Genomic DNA, 26,643 nt, shown 5'->3' with positions numbered 1-26,643 from the left:
GTAGTGTGATTTAGAGTAGGAAATAAAAAAAATGAGTTCGCAACTTTTTAAGGCAGGAAAAGTTTAATGAAAGACTGAACATCTGCTTTCAAATTCAATAGGATTGCTGTCAAACTCAAGTGTTGCAAGAGCTATAGTTTCTCAAAATTATCTTATTCTTCAATAATCTCATACAAGTATGTAATAATTGTAAGAGATAAATATATATAGGAGCAGTTTATTACCAGGACAGCCATCATACTGTATAAGCATAGGGTTGCCAGAAGTTAAGTTTTTACGAAGGAGAACACAATAAAAAATTTATTTTTACAGGTTTGGCGCTGTATTCTCCTAAGTAAAAACCAGGTGCCTGGTAACACTATATAAGAATGGATTCTTTTCATTTCCCATTTTATATATTTCACCAATATTTAATAAATACATTAATAATTTAGAATTTGGGTGATAAAAACAAACACAAAAACAAAACCTGTACACCTGGCAAAATGCACCACTTTGATCTAAATGAAGCAAATTTTGAGTAGTTTGTTTGAATTTCTTGATTGTTGTCTTTGTATGACACATATATTACATAAAAGTAGTTTTTTTTTGGTTTATAGATGTTCTTTTTAATGCTTAACTTTTACTCTAGGTTTTGTTGGATAATGTTTTTGAACAATAAAAACTCAAGTCATCAAATATTTTAACAGAACTTTTCATTAAAAAACAGTCTAGCTTTCTTTGCCTGGTATTCTGTAAATGCAAAGTTATTTTAATACTACTAATATCAATATACAATGAATATGGGGATACAAGTGTGAGAAATTGAACAACCATAGTCATTTTGTTAGGACACAGATTTTTTTTTATCAACCCTATAAATTCAAATTTTTTAGCTTTCACTTTGATACTATTTATTTCATCAAATTTTTTCTGAATAAACATTGAAATGACATTTTAATTTTTCTAGTTATGCTCTTGACCATTTCATTGATGCATGCAACCTTTCACTCATCTTGTTCAATCCTTATTTTGTTCACTGACTTTATTCCTTATCTTTAAGATTTTCTTTTCTAACAATCTTTTGTTTACAACATTTGGAGAGTTTCTTCCCAGATGCAAAATTCAAACTACTTCTAATCATGGCTTGCAGGGATGTGAAGCCCTTTTGATTTTTAGGGAGTCAAGCAATATGGTATTTTTAGATTCCAGACACCAAATTTTTTTTTTTTTAAATAACTTTTTTGAGTCAATTAACTGGTGTTTTTAGGAATGAAATCTTTTTTTTTTAGTCTCTGAAATGCTTGAGTAAACTATATGAAGTTTGAATTATGCTGCAAAAAATTATTAAAATTAATTTGTTAACATGAATTTAGTTAAAATCTTTTGAAAAAGTGCTTTATTTTACTACAGATCCTAGTTCTAATTGGTTCTGACGTATATTAACTATATATAGTTATCAAAATACAATATTTCTATCAATTTTCACAAAAAATACTAGACCAAGAAAGAGCTTATAATAAAGAAAAGCGCCAATAAACGATCAGAACAGATCATATTATTAAACTATGTTCATTTTACCTAAAAATTTATACTTTATGATACCCCAAAATTTATCATTTTAATTTTTTTCGTCTTTTCATAATTCACAGAACTGATCATTTAACGGAAATATGTTGTAGTCAACAAAATATCATACAGACGCTATAATATTTTAAAATTGCCTTAACTGCACCAAGTGTAAACGTAGTTGGACCCACTCTTCTTGATCTGCCAAGCTGGAGCCATCAAAAATAAAATTATTGAAATTATTATCATTTGGATCAAGAAAGTTTAACAAAAAATCTGAATTAATTTCTAAATGCAGACATGAAAATAAGTACCTTTTAAAAATTATAAAATCTAATGATTAGATTAAAATTATCCTAATTCTAAAGAGTTACTTTCATGATTAATTTTTTAATTTTAATGTAGTTGATGCAAATTCCTGGTTGCAAAGAACTACAGTTATTACATAATTATAACAATTTCCTGTGAAATATAATTTGAACTTTTTGATATTTAGACATTCTTCCTGATGAACCTACTGATGTAGAAACAAGTTATATAATATATATATATATATATATATATATATATATATATATATATATATATATATATATATATATATATATACATATATATATATATATATATATATATATATATATATATATATATATATATATATGTATATATATATATATATATATATATATATCAATATATATAAATATATATAAATATATATATATATATATATATATATATATATATATATATATATATATATATATATATATATATATATATATGCAGTGCAAATAAGTATTCTAAAGTGAAATCATGTATAAATATTTTCAATTTAAAATTTGATTGTCTGTGCCTGTATTCCCATACTGTTGACATGGCTGAAAACAATAACTGTTCGTTAATATCAAAAGATCCATTTAATCTACTGTTTTATTTACTTTTGCAACGAATAGACCTGTATTTTCATTAAAATTTGTGTGCAAATAGGGCTGCTAGTTCGAACATGTTCGAGTTTGAAAGTTCGAACATTCCACCAAAATTTCAGTGTTCAGGTTCAAACTTATTTTCCTGAAAGTTTGAACTTTGAAAGTATTTTTAAAACATCTTTCTAGATTATCTTTTTGGTCTACTTGTGTTTTGTTTGGCTGGAAACTCAGAGTTTTATTTCGATACTTATATATAATCAACACTATATATAAATATTGACTCAAAATTAAAAATTTCTACTTTTAAGGATGTTAGCACATCTAAAAGGTCTGAGGTTTGGAATTATTTTAAATTTTTTCAAAAGCTGCAACAATCAATCAATTAACAAGCTGCAACAAGTGTAAAATTTGCAAAGTTGTACTAAAAACACCTAGCTCAACTACATGCACCATAACAAGACACCTTAAAACAAAACATAAAATTAACATTATAAAATGCAATGTCTCAGCCAAAACTAGTCCTATTTATAAAATACCAAGAAATGAAAACTTCTTTAGTTCTGGGCTTAAAACTTTACCTGAAATTTTGAGCAGATTGACTGCACATGATGGATTAAATTTTCCAACAACTGCTAATAGTCAAATTTTATGATCAGCGTTTCGTGCTCAAGGATATGACATCCCAAAGTCACCAAACTTTATGTGATTTAGTTATAAAACAAAGAAAGTAATAAGTCAAGAAATAAGTAATTGGTTCATTGAAACAATTCATTCTAAATAATGGCAAATTTAGCCTTACATTTGACGAATACACATCAGTTAAAAACAGGAGATACATGAACTTGAATATTCATTACAACGGAGGATTTCAATCTCTTGGAATGTTAAGGGTGCATGGCACAATGCCAGCACCTAAAGCCATTGAACTAATTAGTCAAACACTTTGTTCATTTAATTTAGAATTAGACAAAGATATTGTTGCCTCTTTTACTGATGGAGCCAATCTAATGAAATAAATTGGCTATGGTTAAACCTGAACATCAAATGCGTTACAATCATGCAATACATCTATGTGTAATTGATGTGCTTTTCAAAAAAAACCATGCTACATTACCACACAATGTTTTTAATCTACCTGTAGATACCAATGAAACTGTTATTCATGATGATGTTGATGATGACGATGACAGTAAGGAAGAAGATGAAAGTCCAATCCAATGTGCTCAAAATATTTAAATATCAAATGAAGGTTTGGACAACTACCATTGTCAATTGAATTTCAAAAACCTGCGGCCAAAATAAGAAAAATAGTTAAATTGTTTCATAGATCACCTGCAAGCAACGATGATGATCTTCAGCCAAATATTGTTAAAACATTTAGAAAAGAAAAGGCTTTAATTTGTGACTCAAGGACTAGGTGGAGCAGCACCATTGCCATGTTAAAATGTTTTTTGGAAGTTCAAAAGGAAATAAAAATAGCTTTGATAGGCAAAAACATTGACTTTCCCCTTTCCAAAGATGAACTTGACAAAGTTAATAGCCTTTGTGTTGCCCTAAAACTAGCAATTGAAGCACTTTCCAAACGAGATGCCAATTTGTTGTCTTCAGAAATTGTAATCTAATTTATAAGAAAAAAGTTATTAGAAGCAAACACACCAATTAGTCAACTTGTAAAACAGCAATTTAAAAAAAGAATTATAGAAAGGCGTAACATTAATTTAATGCACCTAATGAAGTATTTGTTAAATACAGATGTTTTAAATCAAGATGATCAATTTGGAAATAAAATAAAAAAAAACAATAAAGTAAATCTTGCCACCAATCTAATTCAGAGGTTATTTCAGTCTAGTCAAGAAGATTCAAATGTTGATAAAGAACTCCTTAGTTGTGATATGTCTGGTGAAATCAAAAATAAAAGCAATAAATTGACTTTAGCTCAAGAACTGAAATGTTTGATTGAAAAATCTGATTTGGAAATTACAATCAACAAAAATGAAACTGAAGCAAACCTAATTCAAAAAGAAATGGCTCTTGATAATGCAAGCAAATCAAGACCCAAAAATTTGGATATGCTTTTTAGTGCTCTCAAAACTATTCCACCAATATCTCTGGAGGCTGAAAGGGCTTTTTCTAGCCTAGGATTATTTGCAACAAAAAAAGAAGCTCGTTACAAGAGGATACCTTAGATGCATTAACTTTTTTTAAACAAACAATTAAAAATTTTGAGTGATGATGTATATTATTTTTGTCAAGTAAAAAGATTTTTTTCAAATTAAATTAGTGTTGAGAAAGAAAATAGGTTACTATAAATAAATAAACAGTTTACTACTTGTTTCTTGTAGAACTTGCACCCTTTTATTTTGCATTTTTTATTTAAAAAAAAGGATAAAAAAAGTTCAAACTTTTTTCCAAAATAGCTCGAAACTGTTCAGGTTCGACTTTACAAAAAAGTTCATATTGGCAGCTTTATGCGCAAAAAAATGTTCAAACTGGTTTTAAACTGACTGGTTTTACAAATCCTTAACTGCTAAATATTAGCATTATTATTAATATTACATTATTAATACCTATTATACCAGTGTGTTAGCCAGGAATATATTTATTGGGAATATATTTATTGTTATTATTCTACAAAACATTGGGAATTTAATTGATTGTAAGTATAACTCACATTGTTTGTAAGTATAACTCATTATTTGTAAATATCCTTGAAATGTAAGGACAACTATTTAAAATTATATTAATTTTATAGTTTTCAGTATTTTTACTGTTATATAAATATATCAGCCAATTACCAAAAATGAGGTATTACCAAAAATGAGGTCATCATTTTTTTGACGACCTTGAACTATTAGAGGTCGGCAAAAGGTCAGGGAAAAAAATTTGACACAAAGGTTTTTTTGCAGACCTCAAATACTTTTAGGTCCGCAGTGAGAATGCAGACCTTAATTCCTTGGGCTGATTATAAATTTATAAATATATATATATATATATATATATATATATATATATATAAATATATATATAAATTTGTAATTGCTCTGTTCTTTTAAAAACATTGAACACTCTATTTTATAGAATACATTTAAAAAAGTATATATATATATGCAGCCCTCAGAATTAGGGTCAACATTTGGAAATGCCGACCTAGAAGTGCTTAAGGTCAGCAATTTTTTGCCAACTTTGCTTCTTTGTTTATGATGAAACCTTTGTATCAAATTTTTTTTGACGACCTCTAATAGATTAAGGTTGACAAGTTTTTGCCAACCTTAATTATGAGGTCTGAATATGTGTGTGTGTATAATGGATTTACAAAAAAAGGAATTTATAACTTAATACACCTACATCTTAAAGAACAGATGCATATATAAGTTATCTTTAAATATACATACACACATACACACATATATATGTTAAGTGATATATTTTGATGATATATATATGTACCATCACGTTCTTCGTCATGTACGTCTAAGTATGTATATTTTAATCCCGCTCCTTTTTTGTAATTATCATCGCCAGGTGTTCGAAGTTTGGAAATCAAACTTGTCTTTCCAGAATAGCTGTCACCTGAAAGACCAAAAAAAAAAACTTTTAATGTTCCATAAAAAATATAAGATAGTACTTTTTATATAAGATATAAAAATCAAAAGTATATATAAGATATAATAATCAAAAGTATATATATAAAGCAATAACAGTGTGAGATCAAAAATTATAAAACAACAGTTGGTGTAAAGTAAGGTAGGCCTCTATCTCCCTTATTATCTCTCTATCTCCTTTATTATTATCTCTCTATCTATGTTATTATTTTCAATTTATACAGAAGATCTATTTAAAGTTATTCAGAAAAAAGAAAAAGGAATCCAATTTAGAAAAAGAAATGTTGAGTTTATAACGTATGCAGACTATATTGTAGTTCTATCAAACAGTTATATGGACATAAACCAAATAATTGTAATATATGATAAATATGGATAACTAGCAAATTGCTTGGATCCAACAAAAACTTGATTTATAAACTTTGGAATAAACAGTAAAACGTTAAAAAATAAAAAGATAATGTATAATAAAGAAAATATGCCAATTGATGAAGTGGAACATTTAACATATTTAGAAATTGAATTAAATAATAACTTAAAGAATGATATTCACCTGAAAATAAGAAAAAAGAATTTCAGAAAAGCAATTTATGCTGAAAGAAATATCTGTTCATGTAAATTACATCTAAAAACGTAAATTCAAATATACAAGATATACTGTTGACCATTTTTATACTATGGAACTGAATGGAACTTTATATAATAAAGGAATAAAAAATATATCATTAAAAATATTAAAAATTATTATTATAATATTGAATACTAATAGCAAAAAGTATTAATATATTCTTCTATTTTACATATATTAAATATACATAGATATAAATTACAAGTAAAATAGAAGAAAAATAGAAATAGAAGCAGAAAAATTGAAATTACAAAAGATTATTTAAGAGTGATATAACAAAAGAAATTTTTATTGAAATCAGTTATAACATAAAAAAAAAAGAAAAAAATAAGAAAATGGAAAATGGTCAACCATCATCACTGAAACATATAACATATGCAATGTATATATATAAATATTTGGATCAACAAAAATAAATTTAATATTATTAAATGCACAAAGTTATTTTCAAATAATACTTGAACAAATGCCAAAAAATAAACAAAATAATTAAAATCAGGAATAGCATAGACTATCAGCTATTTAATTGAACAAAAAGATAACTAACAGTTTTTTCTAAAAGTGAAAATTCAATGAAGCTATTAGACTAAGTCAAACTTTTTAATTTAGTATTACAAACATATTTTGACAAGTAGTATTGTTGTAAATTTGTTAACATTGCCTACGACGTCATTAATTGATACTTGATATAAGTAAATAATTATAATGATTTATTGGGTTTTTTGGTATGTAACCACTGTATTTTTTTAACTATTTTTTTTCACTGAATTTTTTTGGTAAGGCAAAAAACTTCTAGCATGAATACACGTCTGGTGGAAAACACCTTTTGCTGATATAATAACAAAGACTAATGATATACTTTTCACTGATGATGATAGATAACAAATGACTTTTCACTGATGATGATAGATGATAGTCTTTTTGATTGATCCACATATTTCCATTGTAGTCATATAGATTCAATAACAAAATAAAATAAATGACATATGGTTACTATTGTATATTCATAAATTGTAACTATGCAGCAAATTTAGATAAAGTTCAAAACGTGGAAAAATTAGATAAAATGCATAGTTGGTGGCAAAAAAAAACAACAAAAAAATTATTTATTATCAAAATTCAACTCTAAAATAAACTATGTATTTAACAATAATTAATAACATCAAAAACTTATTAATTATATATTAATTAGTGGTATTATGTTTTTAGTAATATACTCTTTATGCTAAACTGAATTAATGCTGAACTATAACTGAATATTTCTTTTAGTAGTGCCCACTCATACATGTTTGACATGAAACTCTTTGCAGCCATTGCAACCAAGATAATGTCATCTTTGCAATGACATCGCAAATGGAGGAAGTGTTTTAAAAAATAAGTGTATAAACAAGAATAAAGGATTTAAATATATAAAAATAAAAACAAGAAAAAAAAACCCCAAAACAAATGAAGCAAAGTTAAAAGAAAAAAGTCTTTGAAAATGGAAAATAATAAAAAAGAACTAAAATTTTTTCCACCACCAAAATTTTATGGAAAGAAAAGAAAAAAAAAATTTTAATTAATTTTAAACATTGTTTATGTCGTATATTTATGTATATAAAAAATGCTGAATGTATTTTTTTTTTTGCATTTTTCTCTGTCAGTTGTTGTTGCTTTTTCTATAACTTGATATTTACTTTTGTTTAATTAATCAATGTAATGCGCAATTTAGGCTTTAATATTGTATGTATTAATGTATGTGTACATTTTTAGTATTTAAGTTTGCCTTTATTTTGCTTTTTTTATATTTTTCTACAATAATTTTTTTCTCTCACTCTATCCTTCTAAACTTATGTCATGCTCTCTTTTTTTTTTCATTTTTATTAGCCTTACTTCTTTAATATTATTGTTCTAATTCCAATTTTTTAATATTATTGTTCCTATCACTTCTTTTTTTATTACTTGTATTAATGTAGTTTACTTTCTTTATTATTTCTTTGTCTTAATATTTTTTTATTTTATTTGTTTATTTTATTAAGGTGTCACTCATTTGACTAGTTTTTAACTACATGAGTGACACCGAACCTAACTTTGTAAATTATAATTAAATTTGTAATTTTTGATTTTATGGTTAAAAAAATGGATAAACAATGGTGAGAAAGAGTTGTAACACTTTTAAACATATATCAAGGTTTACAGTGTAACTTTAACTTAAAAAGTGCATTGTGACAAAATCTTCTTAATGCTAATTTTTTATTTATTTTTTAAATATAAAATAAATACAAAATAAACATTTGAACCAAGTTTTTTAGATTAAAAATAAACAATGATTGCATAATGAGAAAAACTAATCTTGTTGTTTTAGCCAAAGCTTACCTTCTCCATATTACTCAAAAACTCAGAGTCTTTAAATTATACGTCGCTATCTACAGGCTTCGACGATTCCTTCAAAGCGCCTTTAATTCATATAAGTTTTAGTATTTGACGTCATGGTAGACTTTTGACAAATGTAAAATGTAATTCAACGAAGCTACATTTCCCTACTTTAATTCAATAAGTATGTTGTACTTATTGAATTAAAGGAGCAACTTATTTTTTACAGATATCTTAATAATTTTTAAATTTATATATCTTACTTATATTTCTTTTGTTTTTAAATTAAAACAAATATTAAAGCTTTACTTACCAATCTTATGATTTTCATATGAGTATTTTACATTATGTAGAATGTTATATATATGGTCTCTCATTTTTGTGCAAGATGCGCTCTCTTGCACAAAAACGAGAGACCATATATATAACGTTCTATTATTTTACATATTCTGAATCTTACTTATTTTCATTTAAACAATGGGAACTATTTTCTAACTTCTCTGGTTATTTTTATGTTTTCATGTCGAAAAAAAGTATTAACAATTACTTTAGCTGACAGTTAAATTTGAGTATTTAATTAAATTTGAGTAAGTAATTATAATAAAGAATTAATTAGAGATATTTGATGAACGGTTGAACTTTTATATTATAAAAATTTTTTGATTATGCTGATTTAATTTAAATTTCTAAATTTGCTAAATTGGATATGGATAAAAAGGAAATATTATATTTGCATTTGATTTTTGATAACAAAACTTTTAAAATGTCGGCAACTCCATACCAATTAGAACCTGTTAAGGTTATGAAAAAAAAGTACAAGATAACACTAAGCAATACAGTTAACAGTAGTATTAGATATGAAAATTTGTGAAAGGCTATGTGAGATATGTTTTTGTATTACAAGTACAACCAATAACAGCACAAGTCGGCATTATAAATATTGATTATAAGGTTTCTGTTCAATATCTTATAACCATCAAATTAAAAACATGAAGTACATATATTTTTGCCCGTTTTAAATAATTAACATTTAACAAAAATACAGACAAATTATTATTAATGCAATAATTAACACATTAATTAATTCAAGATAGATGGTAATTTAAATTGTCAAAATGTCATAACACACGTTAAAAACATATTATATTTGGTATTTCCCAAATTATGTGTTGTATTTGGCATTTGTCTCTTAACTTGGAAAATTAAAAAACTAACAAAATTGACAAATACAAGTTTTCAAGCAATTTTCTTTTCCAATTCCCATTTATTCAAAGAAAAGTTACAATTAAACTTTTATTTCTCTCATTTAAAAAAAGAACGAGTGATGCAAAAAAAAAAAAAAATTCTATGCAACTCTTATTCATTCAAAGTTTAACTACGTGAACTTTTCGTTTTTGTTCTTCTCTTTTATAAAAGAACGCGGGACGAAATAAAAACTTTTCTTTCTTAACAGATAAAATTAAATTATAAATAAATCAACAATGAGCAAAGCAACTAACAGTCCAGTCTGGGACTATTTTGATGTTGATAAAAATAATCAACATAAACAACATAAACAACTACAATAATCAAATAAACAACACAATATCGCATAATTTTAGGGGCTTTTTATTTATTGCTTAGTCGTTCTAAATAATAAGTAAATTTAGTTCAAGTTAATATCTTAATATTTACAGTTGCAATATAATAAAAAAAGATGTTTTCAAGGGTTGAATTAAGCGATTGCAAAACGCAAAATCTGAAATATCTGGTCTTTAAAATTTTAGTTAATGCAAAACCGTGTTCTTCGTTTTCAAGGGGCGAATCAACTTAAATTCGTTATATAGTCTCTAACTACATTATAAAAGTAATAACACTATAATAGTGTTATTACTTTTATAACGCACTTATAACTATTTTAATTCATTCTTTGTTCAAGCAACATAAGTAATCCCAAACTTTATTTAATAATAAACATTTACAAAAAAATAGAGTGGATATTCAAATAATATTAAAAGCTTTAGGAACTTTAACAACTTAATAAAAACATACTTTATGAAAAATTTAGCATTATGAAAAACAATACTAATTAGTCTGTAAAAACGATCGTTAATTTTAAAATCAACCGATAAAAAATTTTTATTGGTTGATTTTAAAATTAATGCGGATTTTTACGGACTATTAGTAACGTTTTTCATAATGCTAAACTTTTCATAAAGTTTGTTTTTATAAAGTTGTTAAAGTATATTTAAGTATATTTGCAAAAATCCCTGAAGTTTTTAATAATATTTGAATATTCCTTTTATTTTTTTAAATGCCTTTCTACTTTAATTACAGTTTGGAATTACTAATATTATTAGAACAAAGAATGAACTTTAAAAGTTATAAGTGCTTTGTAAAAGTAATAACACTATTATAGTTTTATATTATAATATTTTTGTAATGCAGTTAGTGACTAGAGTGTTATTACTTTTGTAGTCATAAGTTTATTGTTTTATTTTTTATAACTTTTTCGCTACAAATTTAAGTTGATTCACCCCTTGAAAACAAAGAACATGGTTTTGCATAAACTAAATTTTTAAGACCAGATATTTTTCCAGATTTTGTGTTTCGCGATCGCTTAATTCAACCCTTGGTTTAATGTTGAACTTTTCATTTAGAAATTTATTTTTTACCTACATTTGTTATAAAAAGACTTTAGTACCCCCGTCATTAAAATCATATGTTTTAAATATATTGCGACATGATTATTCAAACTAAGTTTTTTTTTAGACTTCGCGAACTTCATGCAAAGCAAATCCAGACGAAATATTGTCTAACCAAATAAAAATGCTATTACTAATTTTATACGGGTAATTAATATAAAACAATTTTTTATCAGAATATTGATTGAGATAATAAATATTAATCATTTATTAACATTAAATATAGCGCAATAACAATTTATAGCAACGAGCCAGCATAAAATATTTAAGGTTTTTAAATCTGTTTAAAAGTAGAAAATTAGAAAATAAATAACTAAACAAATAATGAAAAAATTTACGAATAAAAAATAAATAAAAATTTTTTCAGAGTTTCGTTTGTCTAAAGTCTACTGTGATGACAAATACTAAAATTTTGATGAATTAAACGCGCTTTAAAGGAATTGCCGAAGTCGGTAGATTGCGATGTATAATTTAAAGACTACGAGTTTTTGAGTAAAATGGAAATGGGGAGCTTTGGCTAAAACAACAAGATTAGTTTTTCTCGGTATGCATTTATTATTTATTTTTAATCAAAAAAACTTGGTTCAAACCTTCTTTTTTAACATTATCTTAAATATGAACACAACATGTGTTGGGAGTTTAGGATCCCTTTAAAACTTTCATTAGTCTGTATGCGATCTGAAAAAATTATGTTCTAAAACCTAATAAAGAAAAAAATTACAAAGTTTGTCCTGCTACTCCAAAAAGTACTGCTGTAGAATTAAAAAAAAAAGCCTGTAGCTAGCAAAAAACTTAAAACTTTATTTTAACAATAAAAAGTATTTTTTGCTATATATATATATATATATATATATATATATATATATATATATATATATATATATATATATATATATATATATATATATATATATATATATATATATATATATATATATATATATATTGTTAAGTGATTTTCTACTAATTATTTATAATTGCTATATAATTGCTCTGTTCTTTTAAGAACATTGAGTCCTCTATTTTGTAGAATACATTTTAAATTTGTTTAAATATATATATATATATATATATATATATATATATATATATATATATATATATATATACACATATTTTCAATTAACAAAAAAATTTAACTTTGCTTTAAATTAGCTGTTTATTGGCAATTCTTGCACATACCATCGACCAAAGTAGAACTACAAGATCCAATCGTCACAGGATTCACACACATACATAATTTTTGTTGAGCTGTAATTTTATCTCTAAAAAATATGTCACAAGCTTAACAGTTTTTGAATTAGCTTTCTGTTTTGTTTCTCGTATTCTTGTATTTTGTTCTTTTTATTTTATGACATTATTTGCATTTTGTGCGATTATTTGCTTGTTTGTAAGTTCTATCAAAACTTCTTCAGTCATAATGTAACTTTTCATGACAGTGTGTTATTATAACGAACATTTAACTTTGACTCTGATACAGAAGCTTTAGGCATCCCAGCACGTAAAGCATTTAAAATTGATGCCTTTAAATAAAGCAGTGCACCAAGTGGCTGTAGCATGTGAGCTGTATAGGCATGGGCGTCTAGAAAAAGGACTTTAGAATCTTCAAGCTTGTAGCAGTGTGAAACAAATGTCTTTTTAAACCATCCAACAAAAAAGATCCTTCATCACAATGACATCTAATAAATGAGTAATACCAGGCAAGTGTAACATCACCTCCATCAAAACACATTTGATTTGACTTTACCAAGTAGTTATTAACAACACACACTATTTCAAGTCAAGTCAAACTAAAACCAATATCACACATAAATATTAAAATTTTTACTAAAATGTCCTCAATGTTGTCGCTCAACTTGGTTTGCCGTTTTTTTCTAGTATGCTTTCCATTACTTCTGTAGATAAAACTTGACCTTTTTTGAGCTAAATGTAATAGCTGCTATCCTCTTACTCATACCTTTGTCCACAGCCTTTAAACCACAAGCCATCTGTGCTTTCTCACATAAATCCATAGATGACATAGATATATTAACTTGCAAAGAAATATTTCAGTGCGTTGCAATATATATTATTGTCTGCAATTAGTACATATAAGTGATATAAATTTACCAGTAAACTTTATTTAAAAACAGATTAGTTTTGAAATTCTTTATTCAAATAAAATACCATAGCGAGTATCCATAATTAAAATGTCAAAATTTACTGGTAAATTAACAGGTAAAATTACCGGTAAATCGTTTATTTGCAACACTATATTCCTATTTACCAAGTCACATTTTTCAGATATCAATGTTTTCACAACATTCCTGCTAATTGTCTCCTTCGTTGTTTATCCATGAATGAACGAAGTTAGAGTATTTCAAAATTTCACTAATTTTCAAAAAAAAGTATGTAATATTCAAAAATTAATAATTTTTTGTAAATATAATTAATATGGTTATTCTTAATAATACTAAAATTAAATTTGATCATTTATTTTAATAATTTGCTTATTTTAGATTTTAATAGTTACTTAAGCGATTTTAAGGTATATATTTTTTTAATTAACAATTAAAACAATAAATCAAATTGTAAAAAAAAACATTTAATTTTTAAATTTTAATCAAAAAAATTATGAAAAATTTAAACTTTTTGACTTTTTTGATTTCTACTGAACTTTTTGAAAGATTATGAAAGGTTTTCAAAATAAATATTACGAAAGGTCTTTAAAATTAATATTATGAAGGCTCTTTTAAAAAAATCTTTATATTATTTATTACCTGGAGAATTGTTTTCCTGTAATTAGTTTGAAACAAAAAAAAAAAAAAAAATAACAATAATAAAAATAGTTAAACCAACAAAAACCCAGGATCAGATGATTAAAGTAACTAACAGAACTTCTCGGGAAGCGCATGCCGTTGCACGCCTCACTTGTCCATGTTTAAAGCAATTTTTTCAGACAAACTGATCACGGCAGTTCATATCATTTAACTTATAAAGCGTTTCAATAATTCGCGGCAAAAAGCTAAACTTATCTATTGAGGAAAAAAAAAAAAAATCTTAAAAAAAGGAAACAAAATTGTAAGGAAATATCAAGTTTAATTAAATAAACTAGAAAATTCAATAATTAAATAAAGTAAATAAACATTTTTTTTTCTTTCATAAAATTGTTATACAACTTTTGTATTCCTTTATTAAGAGTTTGTTGTTGAAAAAAACATCTATTATAACGATTTAACAACAATTGAAAGTTTTGATAAGCAATTTATTAACGATTTTTATCAGTTCATATAATTAAGAAACTAATTTGCTATGTACGCTAGAACTATAAGAAATCAAAAATTTTTTTTTCTTCATTTATTACATTTATTAGATTATTTGTTTTTACGCCTTTTCGCGTAAAAACAAATAATCTAAATAACCAAATAGATTATTTGGTAACCAAATAATCTATTTGGTAACCAAATAATCTATTTGGTAACCAAATAATCTATTTGGTAACCAAATAATCTATTTGGTAACCAAATAATCTATTTGGTAACCAAATAATCTATTTGGTAACCAAATAATCTATTTGGTAACCAAATAATCTATTTGGTAACCAAATAATCTATTTGGTAACCAAATAATCTATTTGGTAACCAAATAATCTATTTGGTAACCAAATAATCTATTTGGTAACCAAATAATCTATTTGGTAACCAAATAATCTATTTGGTAACCAAATAATCTATTTGGTAACCAAATAATCTATTTGGTAACCAAATAATCTATTTGGTAACCAAATAATCTATTTGGTAACCAAATAGATTATTTGGTAACCAAATAATCTATTTGGTAACCAAATAATCTATTTGGTAACCAAATAATCTATTTGGTAACCAAATAATCTATTTGGTAACCAAATAATCTATTTGGTAACCAAATAATCTATTTGGTAACCAAATAATCTATTTGGTAACCAAATAATCTATTTGGTAACCAAATAATCTATTTGGTTAATAAATTTTGTCAATACGGAATAAGTTAAATGAAAGAATAACATTGTTTCTTTAATAAATGTATTTACCACATTTGATGCATGTCTGAAATTGTTTCTTTTATATTGCCCAATTTCCAATGTTAATACGAATTACTAGAGACAATGAACATAACGATTGCTCTGTTTAAAAAAATATATTTAAAAACTTAAAAAAAAGTTTTAAATAGTCTCCTAAAAATTAAGAAAGTTCAGTAAATTAAAAATGCACTCCGTGCAAAATTTTGCAGCATCATTTAATTTTTATACATGAAAAACTTGTTTAAAAAAATTAATTTTTTTATAAATAAATAGCAATTAGTTGTGCATTGATAAAAACAGTAATGTTTAGAAAAGACATTTAAAAAGCAAATTTAAAAATTGTCCGTGTTTCTAGCACAATTTGTAAAGTATCTCCTTTACATACTGACTAAAAAAAGTCGCGGAAAAAATTTTATATCAGAAAATCTTTTTATTTTCCCTATATTCTTATCTACTTTCTGGGTGTGGAAAAAAACAAGCGCCCCAAAATGAGAAAACAAAAAGAGTAAAATATTTATATATATATATATATATTATTATGTATTTTTATATATTATATATTATTTTTTTGACAACAATTTTCTCTTTTTATTATTGAATTTATTTTAGCTTATTTTATTTAGATTTTCTATTTTGTCTCAGGTACTTTTCTTTGAGTATTGCTGTTTTATTCTCTAGTTTCTTATAGCTTTATTTTGCCGTGAATTCTTAAAACGCTTACTATATAAAAATGTGGTCAATTTGTCTAAAAAAATTACTTAAAGCATGGACCTACAAGGTGTACAACGGCTCGCACTTCCCAGAAAAGCTTGGAACATGTACAAATAATATTAAAAAGAAACACAATAAGAAAGATTACATTATCAGAACACACACACAAATATATGATACAAGCAAAAATAGTATTAATACTTTATTTATACAATTTATATTTTAAATAAATATTTAATTTTATTGACTCACCAACAACTAATAACCTTTTGTTTGTTGGAAGTCTACGAGTGGCTTGAGCTGCAACTTCATTTAAAATCTGCTTCCTATCAATAATTAAAAGACAGTAACTTAACAACAATTTTAAAATTATAATAGAATATATTATAAAGAATATAAAAGAAAAATTGTGCACAAAATATTGTATAATAATTGTAAAAAAATATATTCAAGGCATAGTAAATTAATGAGATGAAGGTTTTAAGAGTAAAATATATATATAACTTATTGCATATATATATATATATATACAGGCCTTAGGAGGATTTAAATGTTTTTTTTTTTTAAAGATATAAGTATTTTTTATATAATTTTTTCTAATAATTTTTTACTAAATCACAAAAAAATATTTGTGATTTAGTAATTTTTTTTTTTTTACTTGCTTTATTATTACTTTGTTTTAGAAGCCAGCCTAAATCATGACACAGTTATAGATATTTTGTGATTATTAGTACGCAGACAGAGAAAAAATAAAGGCAGTATGATGCGGTTTCTCCTTTTATATTTAGTTCATATGGTTTATTAGAGTTGTTTGTTTTATGTTTAATTTACATTTAGTTATGGTTTAACTCTTTCACTGCTGCAAGTCTCTAGTAGCGGCTTTCAAGAATGCTTCACAATTTATCTTGTTTTGTACATAAATTTCCATTCTAGACACATAATTTGTTTGTTCTAAAGGTTTAATTAATTCTCTACGTAATCAAGAAAAAATAAGAGCTATATTGTGTAATTATAAAAAGTTATCACGTGACAAAGTTAAAAAATCTTGAATAATCTTCATAAAAAAAAATTCTTTAAATTTAGTTATAAAATAAAACAGCGTTAACACTGTAAAATTTATCTTGAAAAAGTGTTAAGTTTTTATTTAAGTAATTACTGAAGTCTTTTGAAGAAAAAAATATTGTTTTTATTCATTAAAAGAGTTTTGTTTCGGACTTAATGTTTTAGTTACTATTTATAAAAACAATGGTTTTAAGCACTTTGCATTTCTTATTGTTTAATGATGCGTGTTAAAAACTTATTTAATTAAAAAGTACATTTGTTTAGTTTTCCATTAATATATAATTTGTTATGCTTTTAAAGAGATTAACTATTCGAATTTTTATTAATTGTCAATGTTATGCCATTCAAATTTTATTCAAAAAAATATGCAATACAAAAAGATTTTTGTTCAGCTGGTAGCGAATGAGTTAATGCGACTTTTCGTTTTTATACTTATATTTTAACTATTTTTTGTTTATTTTAGTACAAATATTTGTTTTAACTTTAATTTAGTTTGATTTGTATGGTTATTAGTAAAATAATTTGTTTAATATTTATTTTCTACTTAGTTCAGTTTATATGTTTTATTCAAGTCACTCGTTTTTTATTCAGTTTATACTTTAAATTAATTTATTTACTTTTGTAAAATTATTTATATTAATTTAATTTATTTAATTAACTTTAAATTAATTTATACGCTTTAGTAAAATTATTCTTTTAGTATCTAGTTTATATTTAGTTTAAACCAGTGCGTTTTACTGCATATATTCGTTATATATTAAATTTTTAATTTTTTTTTTTTTTTTTTTTTTTAGTTTTTAATTGTATCACAATATTTAGTTTTTAATTGTATCACAAACTTTTTTTTTGGGATTTAGTAAAAAGTTATACAATTAACATGATTTGGTGATTGTGGCAAAAAAATAATACAATATCTTGAAAGTAAAAATTTTTAAGATGACTACATAGACAGAGACTGTTATGAATTAAACACGCATGAAATAAATTATCAAGTCTGCAGATTGCAGCTAACATTACACAGACTCCGAGAAACAAAAAAAAATGGAGACGGTGAGCTTTGACTAAAATGTGAACTTTAAAATTAATGGTGTGCATTCATTATTTAGTTTTAATCAAAAAAATTCAACCCAAACATTTTTTTTTACATTTTCTTTAATATGAACACAACTTGTCTTGGCACATAAGGATCCCTTTAAAAAACTAAGTTTAACAAAAATTTTTCTTCATCATTAATATTTTTGGTTGATCATAGAATGAACGATTAATGATTGAATGACAATTAGAAATAATTAAGTAGGTTATGAGTAATAGATGAAGATTTTGTTAAACTCATAATGTTAAAATATTTTGATCACGATTTGAATGCGGTTTAGTTTGAATGTTAGTGATTGTCTCTTTTCGATATACTTTGTACTCATATTTTGTTATTTATGATGGTTATATCAAGAAAGTAAAGCGTTTTTTTGTCTCGTTTTCAACTTCAATTATGTATTGTATTGCAAAATGTTGTTGATTTAAAATATCTTGGAATTGTTTTGCTTGTTTGATGTTATGAAATCTTGCATGACTATAGTCAACGTATTGTTGACGATAAAAAAAAAAGATTTTAGATTAAGTTTATTACTGCAATTGTAATAATGATATTGAATGATTACTTAGATTTCAGTTTTTAAAATATAAAAATATATATTTATTTTCTCAACATTTGACACATATTTTGTCTTAATGACTAAACTAACTGAATACAAAAGAATTTTTTGAATATGTATAAACAGTTTTGCAAATAACAATTAATTTTTATTTTTAAAAAATCAGCAAGTAATAAACTAAAAACTTTAAATATTACAATAAAAATAAAAACAGAAATAAAAAAAGACCAGTCAAACTTTTTTACCAGAAATTTTTATGCAAAAATTTTTTTTTTTTTACAAAATAATTGATATAGACTTGTGTTAAATTTAAATAATTAAATTATAAAAACAATTAATAAAAATTAAAAAATGTCATTAACACTTGTGTTATTTAAACAACTTTAATATATTCTTTGTACATCTTTTTATTGTTTACAAGAAATTTCACTTCTAGCAAAATAAAAAAGTGGAATATTATATAGGTTTATTTAATATATAGGTGAAAAAATAAAATTTGCTTATTAGACAATATATTAATCAGGTTAAACCTAAGCATTTCATGGTTAAACATGAGAAATATATTTTGAATATATTCATTAAAAGCATATAAGCATATATGCTTTTAATGAACACTGTTTGTTTTAAAGTTTTTAAGAGTCAGGCTATGTCAGTTAAAAATAAAGTTTTTTAAAGTAATGTTTCATTGCTGGTTATTGCAGCATTCTAATACCTGAACAAATATAACTTTTAAAACTAACATTGTCTAAATAAATATTCAAATGGAAATTTATTTAGAATAATTTTGATTAATTTTATTTAATTTCGAAAATTCACATCTTACTATAAAAATAGACAAGTTTTTCTTCTGTAGCTATATAATTTAATTATTTTAATGTTTTGATAAAAAAATTAGTTTTATAAAAAATTTAACTTTGTTTACTTTTTTAATTTATCTAAATTTATTATATTTGTAAATAACAAGAATATTTTATGTATTTCCAATTTAAACTTTTGTCACAACAGTGTGCAATTTTATAAAACTGGAAAATCCTTAAAATAAAAGTTAAATACTTCATTAAACTACCATTTAAAAATATCTATAGAGTTATTTAAAAATTACAAAACAAAAAAGTTTTTAGTATATATATATATATATATATATATATATATATATATATATATATATATATATATATATATATATATATATATATATATATATATATATATTTATATATATATTTATATATATATATATATATATATATATATATATATATATATATATATATATATATATATATATATATATATATATATATATGCCCACTATACATATATAATCTTTTTGTATGCGTTATCGCAATCTAATTTTTTTATTTAAATATGACATAAAGCAGAATTTACTAATCAGATACCCTTATTGGAGTAAACCTGTTTCGCAGATTAGTACTGGGTATTTTTATTCAGATAACACTGCAACATTTTTAATTGCGCGCATGTCTAATTTAATTCAAATGGGCTACTTTTTATAATGTTCTTTAAAATTATATATTGCAAAAAGTGTACAACTACTTTAAATGCTTTATAAAGATTTCTTTAAATCAATCACAATTAATAAAATTTTCATAAAACTTTAATAATTGCATATATATACAATAGTGAGGAGCAATTACAAACAGTTAAAAACTGATGAGGCATAAGGACCTGTCATAGTATATAACAATAATTATAAATTAATATTAATAATAAAATTAATAATAATAATACAGTAATAATAATAACAAGAACACTAATACTAGCAGAAATAAGTAATACTAAGAACACTAAACTAGCAGTAATTAATAGTAATTAGCAGTAATTAATAGTAAGTAACAATAATAAATATAATAATAACAGTATTTGTTAACAACAATAACACTAATAAAAATAATAATGTAAATTATAAAGATAATAATACATAAACAAAAACAAAAAGGGCTTAGGTGTGGTATTATAGGGGAGTAGTATCTATACTAATTTATATCTACTTATTTATATGTTTTTATATTACATATATGTGTGTGTGTATGTGTGTGTGTATATGTATATGTGCGTGTCTTTGTTTATATATACATATTCTTATACACACAGACATATATGCACAATGCATACATGCATATAAATATACAAACATATGAGTCAAAATATAGTTTTATTATTAAACATGCTTTTGCAAGTAAAAAAAAAAAAAAAAAAAATATATATATAGATATACATATATATATATAAATTATATATATATATATATATATATATATATATATATATATATATATATATATATATATATATATATATATATATATATATATAACATAATAGATGATTATAATTCCTTTTTTTTTTTTACAGTTAGAAAAGATTCGACAAAAAAAAAAAAAAATAACAACAATAAAAACAATATTGACAATAATTCCAATAACAAAGCGAAATTAGTAACAGATAAATAAATAATAATAAAAAAAATAATTAAAAAAATTAAATAGATAATATGAGATTCAAAACTTAAAATTTTTAATGAGAAAATTATCTTATAAAAAATAATTTTATAATAATAATAAAAATAAACGAAAAGAATAATTTTTTAAATGTAAGTAATATAAATTATGGATACCAATTCTCTATAAAAAATGAAACTGAAACTTATTATTTAATATGTAAAAATGAAATCAATTTTGTCCAATTAATAATATGTAAGAGCAATGTATATCCATACCAAAAATTTCCTTTTTCATGACGGATCGGGACTCCATCAACATTATCCGCCATTTTGATTCCGTTTATCTCCGGTTTTTTAAAATAAATAATACTCAAACATGTCGTACACACCCCAAATAAATTGAAAACTATTTATTAGGATTGTTTTAAAGAAATACACTTTTATTTATAAAAATATCAGATAAAAAATATAAATTTTTTACTTACCGTTTTTTAAAAATACCGGTTTGAAAATTTGGGTTTTTTAACCTTCTTGTAATAGATTTAAAAATTTTTTTGATAACTGGATAATTCTGATTGGGTAAAAAACTAATTGCTTGGGTAAAGAGGCCTCCTCCACTTCGAAACCTGTGTCGTCGGCCATGAAATAAAACTTTTCATATTCTATAGTAATACCTATCTTTTACTAACTTTCTTCTTGGGTTTAGTTTTGTTGTTTGCCTTTTATATTTTTAATTGTCTTATAATAAGTTGTACATTTTTAATTGCGTCATAAGGAAAGTGTGGTGTGTTTTGTACTAATGTTCTAGTAGATTTTGAGTAGATCCAGAAACTGGAGCTCGTAGCAAAACTTCAAAAAGTTGGTGATTTACATTTCTTTGTTTATGTAGGGCAGGGTATTGGTTGTTTATCATGTCTAAGCGAGGATGTTAAAGAAGATTACGATGGCGTAAAAACTGCGCTGACAATTGCTTTCTCTGCTTCTCCGCTAACAGTAAACGAAGAGTTTGTAAGTCGTTGTCTCAGAGAAAAGGACTCTATTTATGTCTATCTAGCAGGCGTAACAAGGCTGAGTAAGCTGATATTATCTCATGTAAGTGATTTGGACGCTATTTTCATATTTGGACGCTATTTCTCTTTTTGATGCTGACCTTTGACCTGCTTTAGGCAGAGACTTAATACTCTCAGGTGTTATGATTGAATTTTTAAAAACTCATGGTGTTATTGGGTCACGATCAGAGGTTTTATTTGATACAAATGGATTTTTTATACTTCTGCTTAGCTGGTTAGGGGGTATCTAAATCTTTAAACTTTTATTTGGTGGTTTTAGTTAAACGGTTGGCAGATTTCTTTATTTGAATCAGCATGTGAAGAAAATGGATTTGGGCGATCAGTTACATAATTAGTAAAATAGTCAGCATCAGTAAAATCAGGATAAATACCTACTGCAGCAAAACACTCAAAGTAATCAGATAATTATAGATACAGCCTGTGATGCAGCCTATGATGCAGCTTGTAATGTTGTACTTTTGAATAACATTATATAACGCTAACCTAGATAACAAATATGCGCTTTAAAAAAACAACACGCGCAGTAGAGACAAACGTGACAACCATTTATTTATTTTGTGACAAGTAACCTCTTCTATGTTATAAAAAAGACACCTGTAAACTTAACCAAAAGCGTGTGAATTTAATGAAAAATTTTTATAGATTGCGTTTCTCAAATGAATAAAAAACTTGATAAATTTACATTCAAAACACAATAGAATTTTTGTTTAAAAAAGAAAAATTCTAAGTATGTGAAATTCAGTTTTTATATCAAAAACTCATATAAACAACATTTTTTTTCTACACGCTAAAAAAAGATGAAAATAACAGTAAAAATGTCTTTTTTAAATCATATTTCTGTTGCACAATTTAAAAATTCTGAATCCTCTAAAGATTTTTAGTAATAAACTTTGTGAAAACCAACCCACGTGACAATCAATTTCGCTCTTCCCAACGTCATGCGGAAAATTAAAGAAAATAAGAAACGGTAAACAAAGTTAGTTTTTGTAAAACAGGTTTAATATAGTATGAAACCTTTATAAAACATTATCGCAAACTCAAAGTAACTGTAACTGCGGAGCCAGTTATTGTTGGAAACTTAGAAATGCATATATAACATTTAAATTGCTTTAAATAATGCAAACATTATTTTTAAAACAAACCAGCAACCACTCTTATGCAAACTCATATATAAATAGTATCTGATAATATATAATTTTAAATACTAAATTGTTAAGAGATTTTTCTAAGCCTAAAAGCGACTTGAAATAAACTACAAAACAAAGAAACATGAAAGAAATATACAAATTATTAAAAAAAAACCGTTTTACAAAAACATGAGTTCAAAACAATGTTGAAATTTTATTTCATTTTATATTTCGCTGTTAAAATAAATCTTGAGGCTGAATAAACGCGAATTGGCATAAGTGTGAAGCGTTGCAAAAACTGGCATAGGTGCGAACTGGCGTATGTGCGAAACGGCATAAGTGCGCCAAACAACTTTGCAAATATTGGCATAAGTGTGAATTGGCATAAGTGCGAACTGGTATAAGTGCGAAGCAGTAACAAAAACTGGCATAAGTGCAAACTAGCATAAGTGCAAATTGGCAGATGTGCGCCGAATAAAATTAAAAGTATTGGCATAAGTGCAAATTGGTATTTCGCACTTATGATAGTTTGCATATATGCAAATGTTTGCAAATATATTCAGCGCATTTTTTGCGCTGAATAAATTTTCAGCCAGTTTTTGCAACTGCTTCGCACCTATGCCAGTTCGCACTTATGCCTATGTTTGCAAATTATTTTGGTGCACTTATGCCAATTCGTACTTGAGCCAGTTTGCATTTGTGCCAGTTTTTGTAACTGCTTCGCACTTATGCCTGTTCGCACTTATGCCAATTTGCACTTATGCCAGTTCGCACTTACGCTATTCGCATTTATGCTAGTTCGCACTTATGAAATTTGCGCGGAGGGGGGGGGGGTTAGTGCTGGATTAAGGGGCCCCGAAATAGTTTTAAGGACCTTTTTTTCTTATTTTTAGTCATTTTTTCAGTCAATTTTTCAAAATTGATTATTTGAATATTTTATTTATTGGTATTTGCCTGCACAATATAAATAAATAAAATATTTTAAAAACAGACGGGGACTCAAAGAAGATATTAATGATGCAATATCACCTTAATCTTTTCAATGGTTTTACAAACTTTTGATTGTAAATATTTAATATGGGGAAGCCAAGATAAATTATCAACAAGTATTCCTAAAAACTTTATATAGTCTTGCTTTTTTGTTCGCCTTAAACCAGTCATTTATCTTATTTAATTCAAAGTTCATGCCTGCATAAAGTTGTTTAGTACTTGTATTGGATAGAAATAGGTTTGTATCATCTGTAAACATAATTGGGTTTAACTTTACTGATGCATTGTTTATTTAAGAGAGGATCAAGTGTCAATCCTTGCGGTACCCACGGGGTTTTAATTATTTCGTATAGTTGATTTAGAGCATATTGTTTTCTATCCGTTAGGTCACTTTTAGTACAATAGTAGACCTTATTAGTTACTCCATAATGCTTTAACTTTTCTAACAAAATACAATGTACAACAGTGCAATAAGCTTTTGAGAGATCAATATATATACTTAAAGTAAATTTGTTTTCGTTAAAGCCATTATTTATTTGATCAACTAATTCAATACAAGCATGTTCAGTTGAATGATTTTTCTGAAATCCAAATTGTTTTGAATAAAATGAATTGTTTTTAGTAAAATGATCAAAGATTCCATTGTAAATTACACGTTCGAATATTTTCGAAAACACAGAAAGCACTGATATAGGCCTGTAGTTAGAACGTTAGAATAATCATCATTTTTATTGGAAATACTTTTGCTAATTTTAATACATCAGGAAATACCCCTTGATCTAAAGAAATTTTTACTATATATAACAACGGTTTACTGATACTTTGTTTATTTGCAATAAGAACATTACTGGGTATATCATCAAATCCCGGTGATTTATTCTTATTTAAAGAGGAAAAAACCGTTTCAAATTCCTTTAATATTATGTCAAAATCATGCAATTTTTGTCGTTTGATGGTTTTAGAGTTTTTAAAAGAATTATAGGTTGGTATAATTTTGTTAGAAAGATCAAGTCCTACATTTGTAAAATATTTATTAAACTCCTCAGATATTTGTTTAGGGCATAATATATCAGTTTTTTTGTTATTGATTCTTTTTGGTAGCAAAGAAGTTTTAGTTTTATTTTTCCCTATTAAATCATTTATTACCACCATGTTTTTTTAGTATTTAACTTACAATTAGTAATTTGTTTGCTTTAATATATTTTTTTAGTTTTTTTAGAAAATTGGTATAAAAGTATTTGTATATTTTATAATTTTTTTTATTAACTGTGTTTTTATTTTTTAGAAATTTATTGTCTAATTTTTGTTTGGTTTTAGAGCATTTTATAAATGTTTTTTCCATTCATGGATTAGTGTTTTTGTTTTTATTTTTATTACTTCATTTGGACACGCTTCATTGAAAATCTCTTGAAATTTATTTAAAAATTAATTACACGCTTTATTTGCATTTTGATTTTTATAAACGTCAATTTTCTCTATATAATTTGTGAGATAAATAGTTGAAAGGTTTTTTTGATCCTCAGAAATAGCTGTAACATTTTTCATGTTAATATATATCAGGAAATGATCACTTATATCAATCTTAAGTATACCTGCCTCAAATGACGTTTCTAAGTAATTGTTAATAAAAATATTATCGATGGCAGTTGCAGAAGTTCTATTTACAATAGACAAGGCGTTTTGTCAAAAAGTCATTAGTTTTTTAGCATAAAAAATGCAATAACTTTGGATCCAATTAACTTCTAAAGTTAAAAGACCTCTAATTTTAAGTTTTTTAAAGCTCTA

The 26,643-nt window shown here is 24.8% G+C and overlaps 1 protein-coding gene across 1 annotated transcript in view; it reads right to left on the bottom strand.

The window, feature by feature from the left end:
- Positions 1-22,101, bottom strand: part of LOC101234667 (cytoplasmic dynein 1 light intermediate chain 1) — a 30,018-nt gene extending 7,917 nt beyond the window's left edge. The window contains exons 1-3 of the mRNA XM_065820476.1: positions 21,948-22,101; positions 16,749-16,822; positions 5,928-6,050 (exon numbers count right to left, since the gene is read on the bottom strand). Coding sequence (XP_065676548.1) covers positions 5,928-6,050; positions 16,749-16,822; positions 21,948-22,000 — 250 coding nt within the window. The 5' untranslated portion in view covers positions 22,001-22,101. The remainder of the gene's footprint in view (positions 1-5,927; positions 6,051-16,748; positions 16,823-21,947) is intronic.
- Positions 22,102-26,643: the final 4,542 nt, after the last annotated feature.

Source organism: Hydra vulgaris, chromosome 15 (assembly GCF_038396675.1).
Source record: "Hydra vulgaris chromosome 15, alternate assembly HydraT2T_AEP".
In the NCBI taxonomy this organism is placed as follows: Eukaryota; Metazoa; Cnidaria; class Hydrozoa; order Anthoathecata; family Hydridae; genus Hydra; species Hydra vulgaris.
This window is presented reverse-complemented; position numbering and strand designations above follow the sequence as displayed.